At 37.6% G+C, this 22,189-nt stretch overlaps 1 protein-coding gene across 7 annotated transcripts in view; it reads left to right on the plus strand.

Moving 5' to 3' along the window:
• Positions 1–22,189, plus strand: part of LOC122550677 (LIM and senescent cell antigen-like-containing domain protein 1) — a 118,424-nt gene that overhangs the window by 55,526 nt on the left and 40,709 nt on the right. For 2 of the 7 annotated variants that reach the window (XM_043691770.2, XM_043691771.2), the window contains exons 2-3: positions 15,630–15,789; positions 21,996–22,062. In XM_043691770.2, coding sequence (XP_043547705.1) covers positions 15,630–15,789; positions 21,996–22,062 — 227 coding nt within the window. Of the gene's footprint in view, positions 1–557; positions 1,035–13,231; positions 13,503–15,629; positions 15,790–21,995; positions 22,063–22,189 lie in introns of those variants that run through there. The other 5 variants (XM_043691767.2, XM_043691774.2, XM_043691766.2 and 2 more) reach the window with 5 other exon arrangements.

Here is a 22,189-nt window from a genome sequence, read left to right on the forward strand (position 1 = left end):
ATTATCAGAAGTATTATATCTAAAGCTATCTCTCCATCCCCTGTTTTCACAAAAATATATTGAACTGCAATGCATGCTACTTGAATTCTAGTTCATTTTTTATTTGATTATGGTATGAAATCAGAAAGACTTTTTAATTCTCTAACTTTGGATTCTGCATTAAACATTTACAGACGTGTACATCAAACTGAAATCAATTTTGCTAAATGTTGAAAATTCCTCTTGGTAGGAAAAGAGTTAAACAGTGCATACAACACACCTTGGAGAGGGTTAGTCATGCAAAATTAACCTGTTCAGTCTTGTGTGCTTTCGTATTCGATTGGTTTGACCTTAACAAGACAAAGATAGCTGAGATGTAAACAGGACCTGGAGGAACTGAAAAGTTGCACAATGGTCTTGCGCAAAGGTGTTCTTTTGACTGTGTTTACAAATCAAATGCCTGCCAGCTGTGACGTATTCAAACTTGTTCAACTTCATTCAGGAAGGGAGGGGTAAGAGAATCATGTACTACTCGTAACTCCTAGCAGGGTGGAGACTTCTGTTCTTTTGTAACTTTGTTGGGATTGGAGGACTTGGGAGAGAGGTGGAAACTCACTGAATAGGACTATAATTAAAAATGTAGTTATCTATTTTGTGTGCAGATGACAGATTTCCCAGCATTTGTCCTCATTAGTTAAATTGATGCTATGTCCATGCAGTTTTCAAATGAAACGCTGTAACTTTTGAAGGGTGTGGAAAATCCGGAAGCAACTGATTGCATTGTAAAGTATGCCCACAGTATTACAGGTGTAAACGTCTATTAGGAGTTGCTTTTGTGATAACTAGCTCATCAACAACTGGGCTGGGCTCGTCCATATGGTGGTTTATGTAAAGACATACAGATATCGGAAATAACAGCCCTCCACCCTGCACACTGCGAACCTCACTATGAATTTACTGCAGTTGAAGGAACTTTCCCAGTCTGATTTGTATCGACGGCGCCAAGAGCGTCATGACAGCTTTGGATCTGCAGGTTTGGAAAAGAAAAGTTTGAGGTAAGTTTATTATTAACTACAACTATGTTGTATGAACTAGACCAAGAAACTCTTCCAAAAAAAAAATCCTACTTGCATTGATGCAGCTAATTTGGAATTCATGGAATTCATACCTTGAAGGTACAGACTTAAAATATACAAAAGGCATTTCCTTGCAAAGCGCAATTCGGTGTATGCGCATTTTAAAAGGCGTAGAGGTTTTTAAATTATTTTTATAGTCCTAGATTAATAGTCAATAGAAAGTAATGTGACAACTGATTTAAGCTTGATATTAGACTTATGATAGTCTGAGTATTTCAAGCCATGATGCCGCTTGTATATTTTAGTGAAGTACTTAAACTTTAATTCTGTGTATGATTTTAAGAATTAAAATTAAAATGATTTTGTACATGTTTAGACATTCCATTATAATTTTCATTTACTTTGTGGATTGGTGTTTATTGAGCTGAAAATTGTTTTGTTGACATTGGCAGAATCAAGAATACCTCATGACTTTCAACAGAGCACTGTGTTGAGACAGAGAATTAGAAATCTTATTGAAAGCAGCTCTGCCAGCAGAGTAATGAGAGAGTATTTTCTGAGTGTCTCTGCTTTTGTCTTTCACTTTTTTAATAAGCCAGTTCAACATGTACCTGGATACTGAATGTAATGCTTTCTGCAGATGTCCCCATTTCAGTCTTAAGGTGAAGCATGCCTGCAGGGATGTCAGGCAGCGCATAGTTTTCTTTTCTATACATAAGGTTGAAGGTCACTAGTTTATAAGACAATGCCTGATGACACTGAATGACTTGCTCCTCAATGTGATCCTTGGTCATTATAGATGTGCACAGTTTTAAAGTGACTATTAATGGAGGATTCATTTTTTACAACCATGTACACATTTATGAAGATCAATCATAAGAAATTCAACGGCTGCTTTTCTTCTGTCCATGGAATGGATACGTTGCTTAAGTAAAACCAAAAAGTTGCTGAGAATCTAAGCAAGCCAAATTTTGAAGATTGATGTTTCAATTCTGTGTGGTTATCATTCAGTAATTTGAGTGTTTTATCAAGCACTTGTGTTCATATTACCCAGGATTCATATCTCTTACTTTAGTTTCATCTTTTGTATCCTTCTATACAAATAGAAATGATGGAATTATTGTTGGCCTTGTGTGTGTGCCAGCGTAATAGAAGCAGAGATATTCAGAGGTTTTTAACAAACTTTCAAAATGATTTTTGCAAGTGAGCAGTTTGGAGAGCCTATTCTGAACTTCCAGGTTTTTAAGGAAAGTAGTCATTTTCATTTCTAATTTCACCAATGGTCTTGTACTCACGAGGGCTAGAATACAAGAAATTGACTTGGGATGCCATTTCAAATTAGCACTGGCTCATAGTGTGATGCATTCGCATGTAGCACTGCATCTGTTTTATGTAGGTGTAATCATTCAGATGCAGTGCGAATTGTCGATCTCTGCTGCATTCCTGCAGCAACACCCTAATGAATCAGTCTGCCTGCCCGGTCTGAGAGCTAAGATGGACAGTTAAGTCTCTGTTGCATTACCATGACAACAATAGCTCAACCAATCAGCAACCCCTCCTTATGCTGTAAAAATTGGTGGGTTTTTTTCAAATCTCTTTGCATCCTAATCCTAATGAGTGCAAGACAAACTACCGTTGATTTTTAGCAATGTTAATGTTCTCTACTCCCAAATAATAAATTAATCAAAGCCATTTGTAATGGATAGTGACATAAAATTCCTTAAATTAGACAATGAGTGCAACAGCGCATTAGATTTATACCATCCCAAAGTGATGAAACATCCCAAGAGGTGTTATAAAACAAAGTATGACCCTGAAACGCATGAGACATTAGGTCAGGTAACCATAAGTTTGATAGCGATAAGTTTTAAGAATTGTCTTAATGGAGGAAGGTAACTTAGAGAAGTATTGAGAGGGCATTCCAGAATTTTGAACACAGGTAACTTGGCCAACAATGGTGGAGCAACTATACCTGAGAATGCACATGCGCCCAAGGTTAGAGTGTAGATATTTTGAGAATTGTGGGCACTGTAGATTGAGTTAGGAAGGGGCAAAGTACTGGAAGGATTTTGAAAACAAGGATGGAACTTCTAAAATCAAAGCATTACTGGACTGGGAATTTTGAATGTAGGTAATTGAGCATAGGGCTGATAGAGGAATAGAACTTAGTACAAATTAAAACATCGGCAGCAGAATTTTGGAAGAACTTCTGTATATTTAAGGTTAGAATAAGGGAGACTAATCATGAATATATTGGAATAGATAATCTATAGGTTTATTAATTTAGCATGTATGTAATCAAAGAACTAAGCATAGCCCCTCAGTGGCTAGATGGAATTCTTTAATTCTACCATGAAGTTCAGCCAAGTTTAATCCTCAACAATGAATGCAATTTTTGGATTACACCACAGCTGCAACCTAAATGTTATTGGTGACTCCATTGATGCTGAGTGGCTGCATGGGACCTTTGACCAATTCAGAAATAGTTATAAAAGCCCACAATCGCTCTAGGTGATGAAAGCTGAGAGGGCGAGAGTGGGATATACAATAAGATGGCTATTTCAGGTGATTGTTGTTCTGCCAAAGGTCCTCATCTGTTACTTCCTGACATGGTGGCTTGAGCCAAGTAAAATATCATGAGGAAAGACATATTCCTGGGTAGGTGATGTGGTTGTTGAACAATTGGTTTGGTATAAACTTATTCAAGAGCTTGCCAAGGCAGTTATCCTTTTTGATGGGGAGGGATGGGATACAATGTTGCTTAGGACTGGAAATCATGGGAGTTGAGTTGGTCAAAGAATACTTTTATGTGCATTGTTGAGTTGTATATTGATACCAGATTGAAACATGGTATATTGCAGTTGAAACTACAGGATCAGTTAATTTTTAACCTGACAAAGGTAAATATTTGTTAAGTAAAGGTATTAAGGGATATGAACTAAAGACAGATGTATGGAGTTAAGCCACAGATCAGCTGTGAACTCACTGAATGGTAGAACAAGCTTGATGAGCTGAATGGCCTAATTTTTCTATGTTCCTAATATAGTGCGGCACACAAAAGTAATAAATAATCTGTAGTTTAAAATAAAAGACAGTTCTGTCCAAGGGATTTTTGAACCAAAATGATTTATCAAAGCTTTTGCAAATGCACATCCAATTTTGTGAAAAGATTCCTTAGAAGACAACCTTTTAATTTTAAAGTTAGTTCTTTTACATTTTAAATTTTTCCGAAGGAAGGATAGTTTTATGGTTGGTTTGAACATATAGCTCAATGCTAAGTTTACCTTAGTCTTTTGGGGATGTGGGCATTGCTAGCTAGGCCAACATTTGCTCTTTCGGAAGGCGATGGTAAGCTACCTTCCTGAACCATTATAGTTCAAGTGCTGGAGGGAGACCCACAGGAGGGACTTTGAGGTTTTTGACCTAGCGATAGTGAAGGAGCAGTACTTTATTTCCAAGTCAAGATGGTGAGTGGCTGCATTTTCTTGCTGTTTTTCAGCCTGGGCCTAGATATTGTCCAGATCTTTTTGCTTTTGAACATGGACTGCTTCAGTATCTGAGAAGTTGGGAATGGTATTTGAACATAGTACAGTTGTCAGTGAATTTATCCACTTCTGACCTTGTGATGGAAGAAAAGTCATTGAAGCAGCTGAAAATGCATAGGTCTAGGACACTACCCTGAGGAACTCTAGCTGAGATGACTGACCTTTAACAACTGCAACCATTTTGATATGTCTTCAACCACTCTTGTTTTCCCTGATTCCTAGTGACTCCTGTTGTGCTGGGACTCCTTGATGCCAAACTGAGTCAAATGTATCCTTGATGTCAAGGTCTGTCTCATTCACCTCATCCCTTGGTTAATTACATTGTCTGGAATGCCTGATTTGCAATGCAGAGAAATACTAGCAGCATGGGTTCAGTTCACACGCCAGCTGAGGTTACCATGGAAAACCTGTCCTTCTGATCTGTCCCCTTGCCTGGGACATGGAAACCCTCCCGGTTAAATCAACACCTGTCTCTTTATCTCCCTCGAGAGCAAGTCCTATGGTCATCGGAGACTATGGTAACTTTATTATAACCCTCTGAAACTGAATGGCTTGCTAAGCTGTTTCAGAGGGCAGTTGAGAGTCAACCACATTGCTGTGGACCTGGAGTCAGATGTAGACCAGACCAAGTAAGAATGACAGAGTTTATTTTCAGAAGCTGAAGAATCTTCATGAACCAAATGTCTTTTCGCCAATTGATGGTGGTTTCATGCTCTTCATTAGACTCTTCATTCCAGTTATGCCATGAATCCAGGTGCCCAGAATATTACATGAGTTTCCATATTAATAGTCTACTAGTAGTAGTTTCACAAGTCTGTGGCCTCCCCATTTTAACTTGTTCTATTCACATGAGAATATAAGAAGTGGGAGCAGGAGTAGACTGTCCGGCCTGTCAAGCCTGCTCTGCCATTCAATAAGATTATGGTTGATCTTTTTGTGGAATTGGCTCCACTTGCCATCCTGCTCACAACAGTCCTTAATTCCTTTACTGTTCAAAAATCTATATATCTTTGCCTTAAAAACATTTTTAACGAGATAGCCTGAAATGCTTCATTGGGCAGGGAATTTCACAGATTTAAAGCCCTTTGGGTGAAGAAGTTCCTCCTAAACTCAGTCCTAAATCTGCTTTATAATAGGCAAAACATGGTACCATAAGAATTAAAAACAGAAAATGCAACCAGCACTTTGAAGCATCTGGGAAGAGAAGCAGAATTGACATTCCAGATTAATGAGCATTCATCAGACTGGAAACTTTCAAGTTTTAACTGGTCTCAAGTAAACTCAAAGGGAGGGGAAGTGAGGGCAGGTGTGGGGACTGGGCAGAATCAAAAAGGGAATCTGCTGCAAAGCAAGAGTGATCAAATGACCAAAAGGATGATTGTGGGGCTGAATTAGTAGTGACGTGACAAGATAAAAAAGAATCTCGAGGAAGTGTAAATAAGAAAAGCAGATTCATTACCAACATTGGTGTACCAAAAATAAAATGCAATTATTAGGCATAATTGAACACACTTCTGAGATTGGAAGGCTTTAAAGCATCTCTTCAAAAGATAGGATGCTGTTCCTTCAGATCACATTGAGCTTGCTTGAACAGTAAAAGAGGTCAAGATCAAACTGGGATGAAACATTAAAATGACATGTTAATGGAAATTTGGGCTTGTGCAGATTCAACAGATGTTCATAAAACAGCATCATGATCTGTATTTGAATAAACGTAGAACAAACCACATTGAGAACAGTAGAAATGGCTTACAAAATTGATAAAACTACAAATAAATAATTATTCCAAGTATGTGAAGCATTTGGAACTCTCTACAATGAAGAGGTTTGCCACTTTTACCTTTCCCACCATCTGAGACATTTTATTATTTCATCACTTCTGCCTTCTACCCTATCACAGAAACCTCCTTTTGTACTCTCCCTTTCCCTTCCCCTTTCCTTTCCCTGCCTCTGTTTAAACCCTGTTACATTTCTAGTTACATTTCTACCTGCTTTCAGATCTGGCAAAGATCACCAACCTGAAACATTAACTCTGTCTCTGTTCACAAATGCTGTCTGATCTGCTGATCTGCCAACATATTCTGTTTATTCTTCATCACATGGAGTCCTTAGAATTACCAAGATTAGAAATACGAAACCATTTGGAAATGTGCATCTGCATTAGCCAGTATTAAAAACTAAACCTAGTGCAGAATTTATGCCGATATTCACTTCCTACCATTAGGGATTCCTAAAGATTGTTACTTTACTTTGCTTTGTAAAATGTGTTTCTTTCAAGGCTTGCACATCATAGAATTGCATTATTGGTTTGGTTAAAAATTGTTTGTGAGCTTGATGTGTTTAGTTTATTGTGGAAATGTATGAAATAAACTTGTTTTCAACTTATGTCTGAAGGTGTGGACCATGAGATATTTTGTAGTAGAGTGAGATGTTTATTTCCCTCGCGTTTTGCATTTTTTTGATTTGTATTTGCTCTTACGTAACAAAAATGATCCATGAAGCTATCTCCTACTATCAAGCCACTTATATTGCTGATGCTGAATGCAAATACAGAGTCAGGAAGTCTTAGCTTTTCAAACCAGATGGGTCTAGCTTCCACTGTGATATCACCATTCTGAGGAAAAAAGCTCTTATCAGTCCTTGAGTAATCACATTCTGACTGTCTTCGCTATTGACTAACATAAGTAAGCTTAAGATCTGACAAAGGTCTTACTCCAGATAAAAATCAGCAGATATCTGCGCTGCATCTTTCAGGCATAGTCAGAGTCTCAACCAGCATGGTGAAAATTTAAGAAAGGTCATGTCCTCGTGTTTTGATAGGAGGAGCAATGAGTATAGGAAATGAACTTGAAGTATCCCTTTTCTAATCTCTCATTGTTTCTTCCACTTTGCTGCAGTGGCTCTTCCAATCAGAGATTTCCTCTCCCCTGTGGTTTTTTTCCCCTAAATTTTGTCTTTTAACTCTGCACGGATGCCGCAGTTTCTTGGGGAGTATAGTACAGCCTGGAAATTGGGCAGGACACTGTCCTGGGCTTTGGTGAGTCTTGCCAGCAGCTTATTGAGCTCCTCTACATTGCAGATAGGAGGTAGAGAATGGTGTGAACTCCTTTTATTGTCATGGGTTGTATTATCAGGTAGCTTCAGGATCTTGTTGGCAGTGACTGAGATGGAACCTCCAGTCTCAAATGTGGCACACTGACCCTATTCACGAACGGTAACTGGTGCATGTGGCTGATGATGGGGAACTGGAAACTGGTTCTGGAAGATTTGGGTCTTTGCTTTGACCTGAGCTGCTTGTGCTATTTGTCTATCAGTGAAGCTGTGTATCAGGCTCCCTTCACACAATTCTGCTTTTGTTCAGCTGCTGGTGGAAGTTGAGGGGGTCTTGGTTCTGATCCTGTGGGATCTGTATGTAACTTGAGGCCTAGCTTCAACTGGAACAGATTTACAACTTGGGCAGCACTAGTGGGCAGCAGCTCAGACTCTGTATATGTATCACTTTGTGTGTGTGTGGTGGGTGAAGAAAGGTTTTTGAACATTATCTTGAGGTGCTTTTCTCTCAGTTTTGGAACAGTAACCTAGTGCTTTGAGCTGTTTCCAACAAAGTGCCATAAACCAGAATTGCTTTGCAAACATATTTATTCTGCAGACTGAGGAAGCTCAAGTAGAATTGAAAATCTTTATTAGATTACCACATTGAATCACATTCATCATGTTAAACCTTTTGTGGAGTCTTGCATCCATTTTTTTTTCTCCTGGAGCCCTCTGATTTCTGTTGTGATGTCAGATAGCTGAAATTTGAGATCATCTGGTCTTAGTTTATTATTGTAAATTAGGAATTGTGTTTGGAATCCAAAATTGAGCAAAAATATCAATGAAGGATTATATCCTGTGCTCCATGTGTAAAAACAAAAAAGTAGACCCAAAAAAAAACAAAAAAATCTCAAGACTCCTTGGAGTGGTGGAATTATTTAGATTCTTGGATCCAACACAATGAAAATTCATTGTTTCCTTTTAACAGGATACTTTGACAATTAATTTTTGCTGTGGGTTTGTGAAGAATCATTAAGAAAGACAATGAAATTTCCATCTCTTTTATTCTTCAGTATGCCTCATTTTGAGCATCCTGTGATCTCATTGTCCTTGTTTGCAATGATCTGTTTGCACTACTCACAAAACAAAGCTTTTCACTGTACTTCGGTATATGTGACTACAATAAATCAAATTAACACATCTTATTTGTTAATAAATCAGTGTTGTAATTTGTCTAAACGTCTGGTAAAATGTTTCAACTGCCTTTCTCCTTTTCTGTTCAAACCTTCGAAGTGAATATGTGCCACATCATCATTGATCAGAGTTGTTGGGTAAGTCTTTTTACCACTTGGAATTATGTTGTTCATCACATTGGAATGTTTGTGGCACATTTAGAGCCTCTTCACAGTTTCCCAAAGTATCAAGGAGGTGAGGGTTAATTTGCACACCAGCAAGGGATGCAAACGTTTATAACACTTTTTGCAGAATTTTTCTTAAATTAATTGGAACTCTCATTTATTCTTTGGAACTAAATCCTTAATATTTGAGATTTAACAGTTGCTGAAATCTATGTAGTAGTAATTACACAAAAGAATAAGCCTGGTATCTAAAAGCTGATTTCTGTCTTTCTAATGATTAAAGTTGCAGTTGTTTTGTTGCCTTCTCATATTGTCAGTATTCAGCTTATTTCCGCTCATAGATGCTATAATTACTTTTAAATCAGGAATGTAATGAATGGTCTCTACATATTAACTGTGCACTTACATGTGAAATGGTTGGAAAAGTGCTGATAAGTAAAACCATGCAGAGTTCTCAAGATGATTAGAAAACGTCATTTATAATCTCAGTACGTTAATTGAAAGTGCATTCTGCATTTAAACTTTTATGTACTGCATTTGTTGAATTGTGTGCGAGTCATTTAGATATCATCCTGATGAATCCGAATCCTAAGGTTGTGAATATCAATCTAAATCCTGTGATAGGAATGTGCAGGGAACTAGGTTTAGAGTTCTGGAATTTGCAAGTATGAATAGTTTTAAAAGCAGTTGTTATTTTAGCAGGGGCCTGATGTTTATCATCAGTGCAAGAAGAACTAAAGTATTCTCAATGTTTTGTTAGCTATTCAGTGAAATAGTGAGGACTGTTTAGAATGAGGTTGCGTTAGTAGTATGCTAGGTGTCCTGAGGGGAAAATGTGGGGGGTTTTTTGGATGCTGCTGGTATCTATATTTTCTTATAAAACCCAATTTGGATTTTGATTCCTGTAAAGACCACACTCTCAAAAAATGGGTTCTGCTCTTAAATCTAGTCCATATTTTCTGACATCAGTTGCTGTTCAAGTTGAACAGGCATTTTGTTTGCTCTTGGCTACATTATCATTGTGGGTAGAATGCAGCTTGAAACAGGAAGTCGCTGATCTCATTGGTTACACCCTAAATGGATTGATCAGATTTGTTATCAACCATTTAATTGAAACAATGATTCAGTCCCCTCGCCTTTAAAGTGTGGCACATGGCTTGTAAGAAAACAGCAAGAAGTTGTACAAAGTTTAATATTAATCTAGTATGAATTAATAATCAGTTACAATAAAAGTACAATACTTTATGGTATATTTGGATATAAAATTTAGCAAAAGAGAGGCTTCAGACAAGCAACATACTTTCAGATCTATGTCAATGCTATGATTCATTCCAAACATTTTTTAATCATTTATCTATCTTTTTCTCTGTGTATCCCTACAGACTGTATTATCATTTTTTTAAACTACCCTAATTAATAGCAACAGTGTGGGTTTTCATGAAGTCAGAAAGACTCTGTGGAAAGGTGAAAATGGCAACCAGGACGCAGTTCTGGAATTCCTGATCACATTCCTGGAGTTCTCAGGCTGGTTCAGGCCAGGAACCTGCACGAGGCATTTCCAGCCTAGCTGACCAGCTCCATTGCAACGCTCTAGGCCCCCACAATTCTCTTGGAGTTGAGCACTCCCCATCCTGCAGTACCCAACTGTCTCTAAAGGCATCAAGAGTAGAGGTGGGCATCATTTCCAAGGATACTATGGCATAAACATATACGGCTCACAAATTATGTATGTAGCTATTTTCTAATCCACCAGTGCAGAGATATTATGACACACCTGTGGCGCAGATGTAGAGACACTGCCACTGTACCACAAGAACCTTCTAAATTATGTTTCTATTGTCAAAGATATAAGAAACTGCAGCTGAATTCTCTTGTGATTGCTAGGTAAGCAATCTCAAGGAGGTTGAGGGGGTGGGGAAAAGCATAGGAGTGTCTTAGTGTTGGCTTTAAGCCCTAAAGTTGGGGATTTGACAACTCCGCTCAGCAGTCAGTTAGACCCAGGGCCGCTTTGTCAGTGGTCCCCAATCAATTTATCGCTGATTGTTCCCCTATCCACTCCCACAAACTGTTGATCAGAGAGCTGCAATTCAGCAGCGCAGCCAGGTATGCGAGCCCCTAGAATACCTTTACATATACCCGAGGGGCAAATCGGCATGGTCATATGAAGTATTAACCAAAAGACTGCACATTTGACATTTTGATATTTTAACACTGCTTTATACTTCCACATCAGATAACCATCAATTGTACTTCCATGGCTGTTGGGAAGGTTATGCATTGACAAAGAGAACTTCACAGTAACCAATATTTGGTTAATACTATATGGTAGTTCTATTCTAGTGAAGACCATAATGACGCCATATCTGTAAATATCTCTTTAAATCAGACCTGTAGGCAGTCTATTTCCAAATTAAACCATTTCGAGCAGCTGTTGTCATCAAGCACCTTGTTTGGAAATGAGACAACCATGTGTGCCTATTTGTGGAATTGGCGAAAATATTCGGAAGGCACGACTGCTTACATAATTTACTGTGTAAAAGTCCTCCTCCAGCAGAGTTTATAAACGTATGTAGAACTATTTGTAGGCCTCTAAGCGAACTCAAGATTCTGTTTTGTTTTTAAACTGAATGTTACATTGGTGATTAATGGGTGTTATTTTCCTGTGATACTTTCTTTGTATCTCAGAGAGCTCACATTGAATTTGTGATGTAGATATGTTTGTCATTTAAGTTACACTTTATTGTCTGACAATATTTAGAAATTGGACATCTGTTTATATCAGATCTCCAAACTTGCCATGGAAAAATTGTTAATTACTTAGATTTATTTACACCCTTCATTGTTATCAGATTTTAAAACTTATTTTAACTCCTATCGATCCTAAATTAATATTTCAACTTGCGGATAAACTTTTCAGAAGATAAAACTAAGCTTTTGACTGATTGCGTGATAACTTTGAACGTTTTTATTTCCATAAAATACATTTTATTCATAAAAATGCTTTAGTCACTGAAAGCAGTTCACTTCTGTATAGTAGCATATGAAAAAAAACAAGCATTGGTTTGTTTGTTGGATAGAGTCAAATTCCAAAGGCATTTCTTGTACAACATTATATTTACATACATTTTACTGAAGATAGCTTAGAGTTTTGTGGTCAGAAGTCAAATAAGGATGCTTGCTACTTTACAATCTTTAAGACCTAAATTTTCTCTCTATCATCAGTTTGAATCTAGTGCCAAGACTTACTATGCAGTAGCAGTGTTGCCACCAAGCAGAAAAGAGGCTGATTATTTTGAAGTATCCATGTATAGCAAAGTAGGAAGTTAAAAGCATTTTTGTCCTTCATTTTTAATTTAAAATTCAAATGACAAAAAAACTGACTATTGGATTAAGACCGCTAAAATGAACAATGTTTTTTAGAACAGGAGAGATAAGGATGTGGATATTTTCATATTGGACTTGCCACGAATTTCATCAAATTGGACTTGCCACGAATATTAAATTGGCCTCAGTGTCAGTCTTTGTTAAACAGTTAGTTGCACGTCATTCAATAATATACCTTCTCAGTAAGCCTTCAAAGCAATGGACAGTGGATGTCTTTGTCATCATGATTTAACAATAGAATTTGCATCCTATGAAAACTGCTACAGTACATCCCGTGGAGGAGCACAGACTCACCGAGAACAACTTATGGATTTTCTTATTCTGCATGTCTACAGATTTAAAGGTTCAGCAGAGCCATTGCTCAAAACATATCCAGAATTTTATTTTTGCGAGCAAAATATATACACAGGCAATTAAAGAAATCAGTGAAGTCACAGATTATTTATTAAATTTGCTGCACTTTTACAGTAAATTAGGATTTAAAATGTTTTGTACAAAAATGTTGTCTTAATCATCTTAGGTGGGTTTGTGTGGGTTGCTTTTCAGCGGGTTGGTGCAGACTTGATGGGCGAATAGCCTCTTTCTGCTTTGTAGAGATTTGTGATTCTGTGATTGAATGGATATAACAGCCTTTTTCTCATAAAATTGTTCAAACAGCTGTACCAAGCGCATGTGCTACTTTACATGTTTGCTATGAGATCCCATGCATCACATCAGAGAAGTTTTGACCTTTCTACTGGCAGAACTCTTAATTTGAAGCTGTAACTTATCTCCAAAAGGTTATGCTGACACTCCTCTCTCTGGGAGTTGGAAAAGTTTACACAGCTTTGGAAGAATGTGTTGCAGTAATCACCAGACGACTGTTAGTACCTCACAAAGCACAGAGTGTTTGTTCCGATTGTATTCTGTATCGGAGTGTTTGGATCATTTTAGCAATATACTATGGATCTTGGAGAAAAAGCACTGACCTATATTATTCCAGAGACAGAAGTAGTCATCCACAATGCCATCAATGGTGGCCCAGAAACTGTCGAAAACAATGAAGCTCAGAAAGCGGTGGCTAAGTTACAGAGAAGACGGAGTGATATAAAAATATATAAGGAATTCTGTGATTTTTATGCCAGATTGTAAGTTGGTTTCACTTGTTTTGAGTTTTGGTGTCATAATATCTTTTCCTGTATTTTTGCTGTCAGGTATGTTCTGTAGGGTTGCTTCCCTCAACAAAATTGTGTTGAGAGTTTATCAAACTCTTGCAAACTCTCATCTCTTCTGTTTTATGATCAAATTAATACCTTTAGTATGATGATCCCAGGTTTTGTACTTTGACAGGCTATCAATTATCAATATAGACAGCTGTATTTGGTGTAAATATTAGAAAACTGATGAGGCTGTTCGCACCATCTTGAAATGAACCATGCCACCAATTTGTCTAGATACATCTGAAAACAATATAATAAATTCTTGGCCTGGAAAATACCATGTTTGCTGATGTGCTTAGGGGCTTTAAAAGACTGTTACAACTTTTGAGGAAGTGCAGGGGTTTGGCTGAGTAGTTGGAATTTTGGATCTCTTTCACTTGGTATTGCTGAATATTCCAGCATTGTTATGCTACTCTATGATTCTGTGTTATCTTGAGTTTCCAACTATGTTCTCTCCTGCTCTGAATGAGAGCTGGGATTTTGTGCTGAAAATAATATGCTTATGTGGTTTAGGTATCTTCCATGTTTTAAACAAATCAGACCGCTTCACACATGGGCATAAAGGAGGAAATGGCTGCCAGTCAGAAAGGGAGAAATGAGGATTTACTGATTTGTTTTGAGAACAGTTTTTGATGGAGAGAACAAGAAGTATATGATTGAATTCCTATATCTAAGACCCTCCCAGATTGAGGCTCTTATTGCCAGGAGTAGAGCAAGGCATAATGAAATTTGTGCACAGCTTTATTATTTAGGAGAAAGGAAATAGTTAAAAATTGGTATTTTTCACTTCTACCATTTAGCTTGTCATTGCATTCAGATTTTCAGCAGTTATGATGGGTGCTTTGTTCCCCCTCGGATGAGACTCTGGAGAAGAATTTGATGTTGACAGCCTGGTTTTAAGCATTTTCTGGGCAAACAACAGAAAAGGTTTCACAAGGAAAATTGCACACTTGAGATATAATTAATCCTATTTTCCGTGCATTAAAATGAATGAAAAAATAGTCCACAGAGTTCTATAAATGCTGAGCTATCTGTTTTGGTGGATGTTTACTTTAGTCTAGTTCATAGCCTAGGTGGTAAATACCAGATTCTGGATTAGTGGTGCTGGAAGAGCACAGCAGTTCAGGCAGCATCCGAGGAGCAGTAAAATCGACGTTACGGGCAATAGCCCTTCATCAGGAATATACCAGAGTCTATCTTGTCTTTTTGGGGGAAGGAAGAAAAATCTTTTGCAAGTATTTTCATGGTAAAATCTGTGGGTATCTTCTCTCCTGTTATGCTTAATCTCAATTTACAGCCACATCGCTTGGAAATCCATGTATTTTCATAAATGGGAATGTCCATCTCATTCCAAACATTATAATTCACTTGTAACTTGTTTGCTGTATTATAGTTCCTTATTCCAAGGTGCACCAAAGCTCAAAGAACCTGAATTTTTTAATCTTTTCTCCTCAAACCTTCAAATGACCGATAAGCAGTCCTTCCTTGATCAGAGAAGCCAAGTAATTGTCAATTCAGAGAATTCCAGCAACATCAGTTAGGTATATATTAGCTCAACCTTCTTAGACTATCACACCACATAGGGAAAACTTGGGGAATGCCTTTGGCATGTTATTGGCTTAATATTCCAAATGTACACAAGATCTTGGTTTACGTGTGAACAATGTTACAGGACATCAGATTTTTAATTTATTTTTAGCATTGCGTACATTAAATTTTGATTTCATAATTTGCAATGGTGCTTTGAAATTAGCATTAGAAATTGATGCTTCAGATACAGCATTATTTCTGGAATTGATGCCTGTATCACCAGCTGATGAGAAGTAATAAGCTAGCAATGTGATATCGTCCTGTAACATTAATGGCAGGTCCATTGAATATGTGTGAATTCCTTTACACTTAGGAGGGTACAGGTGATTTAAATAAAAATGTAGATCATTCACGTTCAATCTGAAACTTGTTTTAAAATGATGTGCTTGACAAGTTAATTCTGGTGATTTAATGGTGCTTTATGTCAATCTAACTCTTTTTAATATTAAATCTCTTTTATTGCAGCAACATGGCAAATGCTCTGGCTAATGCCATGTGTGAGCGATGTAAAAGTGGCTTTGCACCTGCTGAGAGAATAGTGAACAGTAACGGAGAACTGTATCATGAGCAGTGTTTTGTATGTGCTCAGTGCTTCCAACAATTCCCAGAAGGACTCTTCTATGAGGTGAGTGGACAGTTGTGGGACAGCTGCACAGCCCATTAAGTCTTTGATAAATGAGTTATTCAATGCTGAAGGATGTTTCCTGTTTCATAACTATTTTCACCGATCATGACTTGTCTTTCATAATTTCTCCAGTCTTTACGTCAGGAAAGCTATCTAGGCAGCTTGGAGGAGAAAGTGCCATAAACATGCATCTGTTTGCATTCTTGCACAGCTGGTAATGATCCAGTAGCTGTTGAGCTCGGACACCATCTTACCGGAAAGAAATAAAATATGAATGCAACAATGGCAATGGTTACAAATTATCAGAAGAATTAGGAAAATTCTGCTAAAATCATTAGTTTGAGAAAGTAATGAAAATTAAAAATGATGCATGTTGAGGTATCCAAGTTGTGACTTTTTTGTCATACGTTCTTCTTACTAGGATCTGTATAAACCTATACTTTCCCTCTTTCTTTAGTCTAATTTGCCTTTTTCCAACCCGCATCAACATTCTTGCATCTTCTGTGTACAGTTGATCTTTGGGGAGGGTACTATCTGGCAAAAGCATCCTAAGAGCCAACTATTGGAAAAAGCATAAATTGTGTTTTGGGAGACGAGAAAAACGTGTCACATTATTTTGCCAAACAAAATAAATTGTACGTATGCAGCAACTTTTAACATAGTAAAACTTCTGGATGTAAGTTTGTTCACTGAGCTGGAAGGTTCGTTTTCAGACCTTTTGTCACCATACTAGCTAACATGATCAGTGAGCTCCGGTGAAGCACTGGTGTTAGTGACCCACTTTCTATTTGTGTTTAGGTTTCCTGGGATTGGTGATGTGATTTCCTGTGGTGATGTTGGTTCCTGTTCTTTTTCTTAAAGGGTGGTAAATGGGGTCCAGGTTGATGTGTTTGTTGAATAGAGTTGTGGTTGGAATGTCATGCTTCTAGGAATTCTCGTGCATGTCTCTGTTTGACATCCGAGGATGGATGTGCTGTCCCAATGAAAACGTTTGATAAAGTACCATAATACATATTTAAAATTAAATTAGTTCTTGGGATTGAAAAGGACATGACAATATTGAATTGGCTAAAGGTGTAGAAAACAAGTAATAGTGAATGGTCACTTTCAGATGGGAAAGTGGGATCCTTGTGAGTCTGTATTCAAATGACTGCTGTTTTAACTGTGTATAATGTGGTACTTTATCAAATGTTTTCATAATACACAATATCAATCTTGTTGCTGTCATCAATTCCATTTTTTTACAAAATTGCTTTAATCCAATTTGCCAAAAAGAATTGAAGTTTAGAAAATTTGAGCTGTTTATAATTTTCTGCATGCCAGTTAACTTTGTCTGAAATTATTATCTCAAAGTTTACAAACACCATTAAGCTGACTAAGCACGAATTGCCAAGTTTATTCCTCTTCCTCCTTTTTGAACAGGGGTGTAACATTTGCAAATTTTCTGGCACTTAGCCCATGTTAAGAAGGATTGATACCCTATGACTACAGAATATGTAGTTTCCACCCATGCATCTCAGTAACCGGGGATGCCTCCCATCTGCACCAAGTGACCTTTCTATGTTGACCACTATCAACCTTCTACGTAACTGCTATTTATTTTTATGCGATTAAATTATTGCTGTTACCTTGCGTATAACATTGATAGCAGTCCCTTGAATGAAGTCTGAATTGAGCCCTTTGCCTCCACAAGAAGTTTCTAGATTTCTCCAATGCCTCCTTTGTCCTTTTAGTCATAGAGATGTACAGCATGGAAACAGACCCTTCGGTCCAACCTGTGCATGCCGACCAGATATCCCAACCCAATCTCGTCCCAACTGCCAGCACCTATCCCATATCCCTCCAAACCCTTCCTATTCATATACCCATCTAAATGCCTCTTAAATGTTGCAATTGTACCAGCCTCCACCACTTCCTCTGGCAGCTCATTCCATACACGTACCACCCTCTGCATGAAAAAGTTTCCCCTTAGGTCTCTTTTATATCTTTCCCCTCTCATCCTAAACCTATGCCCTCTAGTTCTGGACTCCCCGACCCCAGGGAAAAGACTTTGTCTATTTATCCTATCCATGCCCCTCATAATTTTGTAAACCTCTATAAGGTCACCCCTCAGCCTCCGACGCTCCAGGGAAAACAGCCCCAGCCTGTTCAGCCTCTCCCTATAGCTCATATCCTCCAACCCTTGTAAATCTTTTCTGAACCCTTTCAAGTTTCACAGCATCTTTCCAATAGGAAGACCAGGATTGCACACAATATTCCAACAGTGGCCTAACCAATGTCCTGTACAGCTGCAACATGACCTGACTCCTGTACTCAATACTCTGACCAATAAAGGAAAGCATACCAAACGCCGCCTTCACTATTCTATCTACCTGCGACTCCACTTTCAAGGAGCTATGAAGCTGCACTCCAAGGTCTCTTTGTTCAGCAACACTCCGTAGGACCTTACCATTAAGTGCATAAGTCCTGCTAAGATTTGCTTTCCCAAAATGCAGCACCTCTCATTTATCTGAATTAAACTCCATCTGCCACTTCTCAGCCCATTGGCCCATTTGGTCTAGATCCTGTTGTAATCTGTGGTAACCCTCTTCGCTGTCCACTACACCTCTAATTTTGGTGTCATCTGCAAACTTACTAACTGTACCTTTTATACTCTCATCCAAGTCATTTATGTAAATTAATCATAAAATAAAAGCAAAGAATTATGAGTACTGAAAATCTGAAACAAAAACGAAGTGCAGGGACAAACTCAGCAAGTCTGGTGGCAACTTAGAGAAAAACAGATTTAACATTAAATCCAGTGACCCTTCGTCTGTGGATTCAATGTGAACTACTTTTCATGCTACAGGTGCTGACAGACCTGACTTTTTCCAGCAATTTAATGTTGACCCTGGTCCCTCTTATCATTCCTTTGTATAGCTTTTCTCTGTAGTTTCTACTTTCCCTGTTGTTTCTGCTAAATTATGCATATCACATTCAACATCAGTCTCTTCCTTTTTTGTTTTAATCTCTAGATGTTCAGTCATGCAGGAAGCCACAGCTTCAGGATTCCTTTCCTTTCCCTTTTCCCTCTCTCTTTTTCCCCACCAAATGGTGATTCTAACCTGTGGGGCTGAGCCCTTTTTCAATTAACTGTGATCATCACCTTTTTAACTTTGGTTTTTGTTACTTTCCTTAACTATTCCAATCCTGACAATGACATGATCACTATTCACCAATGCTTCCCATTGCTTTGTTTCATTTTCGTCAACTAGATCCAACATCACTTCCTTCCTCAATGCATTCAAAGTAAATAATCAAGAATTTTCTCTTGTACATGTTTCAAGAATTTCTCCTCCTCTTCATCCTTCACACTGTTTGTATGCATCTTGCTTCTTTATAACAGCCTACTGAAGTTCTCTTGCTGCTGTCAAAAATCCCTATACATGCAGGGCCAGGTATCTGGGCATGTAACTGTACCATCTGGTTAATGTTACATAGTATGGGGAACTTAGCAGTAAGATTGCCTTTTCTCAGTATTTCTCCAAAAACACATCACTTCTCATGTGTCTGCTCATTCAGCTAGTCGTCTTTCGTATTCTTATTTTTATTGCTAGAATGCAGGCATTACGGGCTAGGGTCTGCGTTTATTTCCCATCTGTAATGAGAAGATGAGTGATTTGTTGCCTTGAACTGCTGCAGTCCATTGATCCACAATGCTATGAGGAAGAGAGTTCTAGGATTTTGACCCAGTAACAGTGAAAGAATAGCAATACTGTTCTAAATCAGTGGCTTGGAGAGAAACATGTACGTGATGTTCCCATGCATTTGCTGCCCTTGTACTTCTAAAATGTTTGAGTTTATAAGATGCTATCAATAAAGCCATGGTGAATAGCTGCAGTGCATCTTTAGGTGATACACACTGTTGCCGTGTGTATTGGTGCTGGCTGTCCTGGATAAGGATGTTAATCCTGAATGTTGTTGGAGTTTCAATCATCCAGGCTGGTGGAGGGTATTCCATCATGTTCCTGGCCTTTGCTTTGTTTTGTTGATGGCTTACAGGCTTTGGGATATCAAAAGTTGAGTTACTTGCCACAAAGTCTTCCTATTCTTGAATGTTACTAGTCCAGTTCAGTTTATAATAAATCGTCAGGTTAGTGATAATGGGTGATTCACCATTGGTAATGCCATTGAATGTCAGAGGTTGTGGTGATTGGATTTTCTGTATTGTTGCAGATGGTTGTTGCCTGGTATTTGTGTGCCACACATCTTAGTTGCTACTTATTAGACTTCAGCTGGATGTTGTTCAAATCTAGCAGGCTAATGAGTAGGATTGGTTCAATATCTGAAGAGGGTGTGAATGGCAGTAAAATTGTGCAATCATCAGTGACCATCCTTTGTGATGGAGTGAAGGTCATCTGTGGCAGTTTAAGATTGTTGGGCCTAGGTCATAGGTGCTATCTTCCTTGCTGTTTATTGCATTTTCCAAAACTTTGATAATTGAAGCCTGCCGTTACTCTAGTTCTGTAATTTGCTTTCAATTTTGGTCCTCTGTCTTCTACCCATTAGGTCTTGGCCTATAGCATTCACCTAGAAATGTCCTATTCCTTGATTTGTTCCTTGGGTCTAACCAAATGGAATCTATTGAAAAACTCCACAACTTTACTATCCCTTTCCAATAGGATATTAGATTGATTAATTATGTTGTCACTGCCTTCACTGCCCACACCAGCCTTTTTTATTATGTTCCCTGCCTTTCTCGATCAAATGTAGTAGGAGAAAGTTCACAAAGATGCCCATCTTTTTACCAGGCCTCTTTTTCTTGTCCCGTTTGTGACAATATACACACTGCCATGTTTCTTACCATCTCAAATACTAGCATCTATATAATTTGATGCACTGTAGAATAATGAAATAATAGGATCCAGTGCAATATTACAATGTCTGATGCAGTAAAATAATAAAATAATTAATAAATCTTGAGTAAAGTATGTAAATAATTTACAAAATATCAGGGAAATAGTTTAAGCGGTTATCTTTCATAATTTGAGTAGTAAAATTGCAATAATATATTTAAAATTATTAAATGAAGTATGATTTATCTTTATTTACATGAATAAATATTTAGGACTGAAGTTATAAGTTAAATGGAGTGGATTAAGTATACTTTTTTTTGAGGATAAACAGTGGTATTGCGGTTGAGTTTTGATTTGAAAACATCCAGGAGGGGACCTTAACAGTCAGGGAAGGTGGGAATGGCCCAAAGAGCCCAGTCTCGGGAATATGTAGACATAAGCATTTCAAGAGATTTTAAACTGGAAATTCAATTTAATTATTGAATATATTACAAATGAATAAAAAGAGATGAATGAAGGAAGTTTGTGGAAGTGTGAAGTTAAGAAAGAGAGCACATTGGGAGCAGTCACATTGGATTCCAAGGCCCGATCTTGAAAAAATTTAAGCTGTAAAAAGCAGCGGAATATCTCTCCAATGTTCAGCGACCATTAATGGTGTAGAACATATGTCACAGTGCAGAGGCGCTACTTCGAAAACCCTCTGATTAATCAGACGAGGATGGAGAGTGCTGCAACAGAAAATGGTGGAAAAGCAGGCCACAAAAATAATTTTGCTGCAGAAATATTAGAGGGACTAAAAGTCAAGATGAGCAAGGGCATTCTACAAATTATACCATTTGAGACACCAGGTCAAGTACATTCAAGGCTCAGCAGGGTTTAGATGTAGTTTCCGTAGGGTGATCTGACATAAGAATTCACCTGGGGTGATTGCAAATCCAACTGATCATTGAGCTTATTCTGTACTGTTTATAAAACAAAGAAGGTAGAACTTTCAATTTAGCAATCATGTACTTCAGAAATTTGTATGTTAAAAGTTTAAATGTTTTAAACAACAATTTTAGTGTTTTAAAGCAAAGGAAGATCATTTTCTTGTATATCACAATATTTTCTGTTCATTATCACTTGCTGTTATTGAAAATTTACTGTGTGAAAATAGCTACTGCATTTCTTACATTACAACAGTGACTATGTTTCAAATGTACTTAATTGACTGTAAAGGGCTTTGTGCCCTCCATATCTTTCTAAATTTTTTTTCCTGTAATCTTGCTTTGTTAGTAAAGTTTAGTGTTTTTATTTGTTGGAAATATGCTTTTAAAATTAGGACTCATGCTTAGTTTAAAATAACTATTTTTCATGTATTTTTACTTACAGTTTGAAGGGAGAAAATACTGTGAGCATGACTTTCAGATGCTTTTTGCACCCTGTTGTCATCAGTGTGGTGAGTATTCAACATTAATTAACAGTTATATATCGAATAAACTCCTGTTTTCTGGTTTACAATTCTATAGCTCTAATTGTATCCTGTTAATCACTTGCTCTCTCTTATTTTAATTATCTCTTTATGC

The sequence above is a fragment of the Chiloscyllium plagiosum genome, unplaced genomic scaffold (genome assembly GCF_037043375.1).
Source record: "Chiloscyllium plagiosum isolate Xiang-an unplaced genomic scaffold, Cpla_swu_hap1 HiC_scaffold_6, whole genome shotgun sequence".
NCBI classification, from domain to species: Eukaryota; Metazoa; Chordata; class Chondrichthyes; order Orectolobiformes; family Hemiscylliidae; genus Chiloscyllium; species Chiloscyllium plagiosum.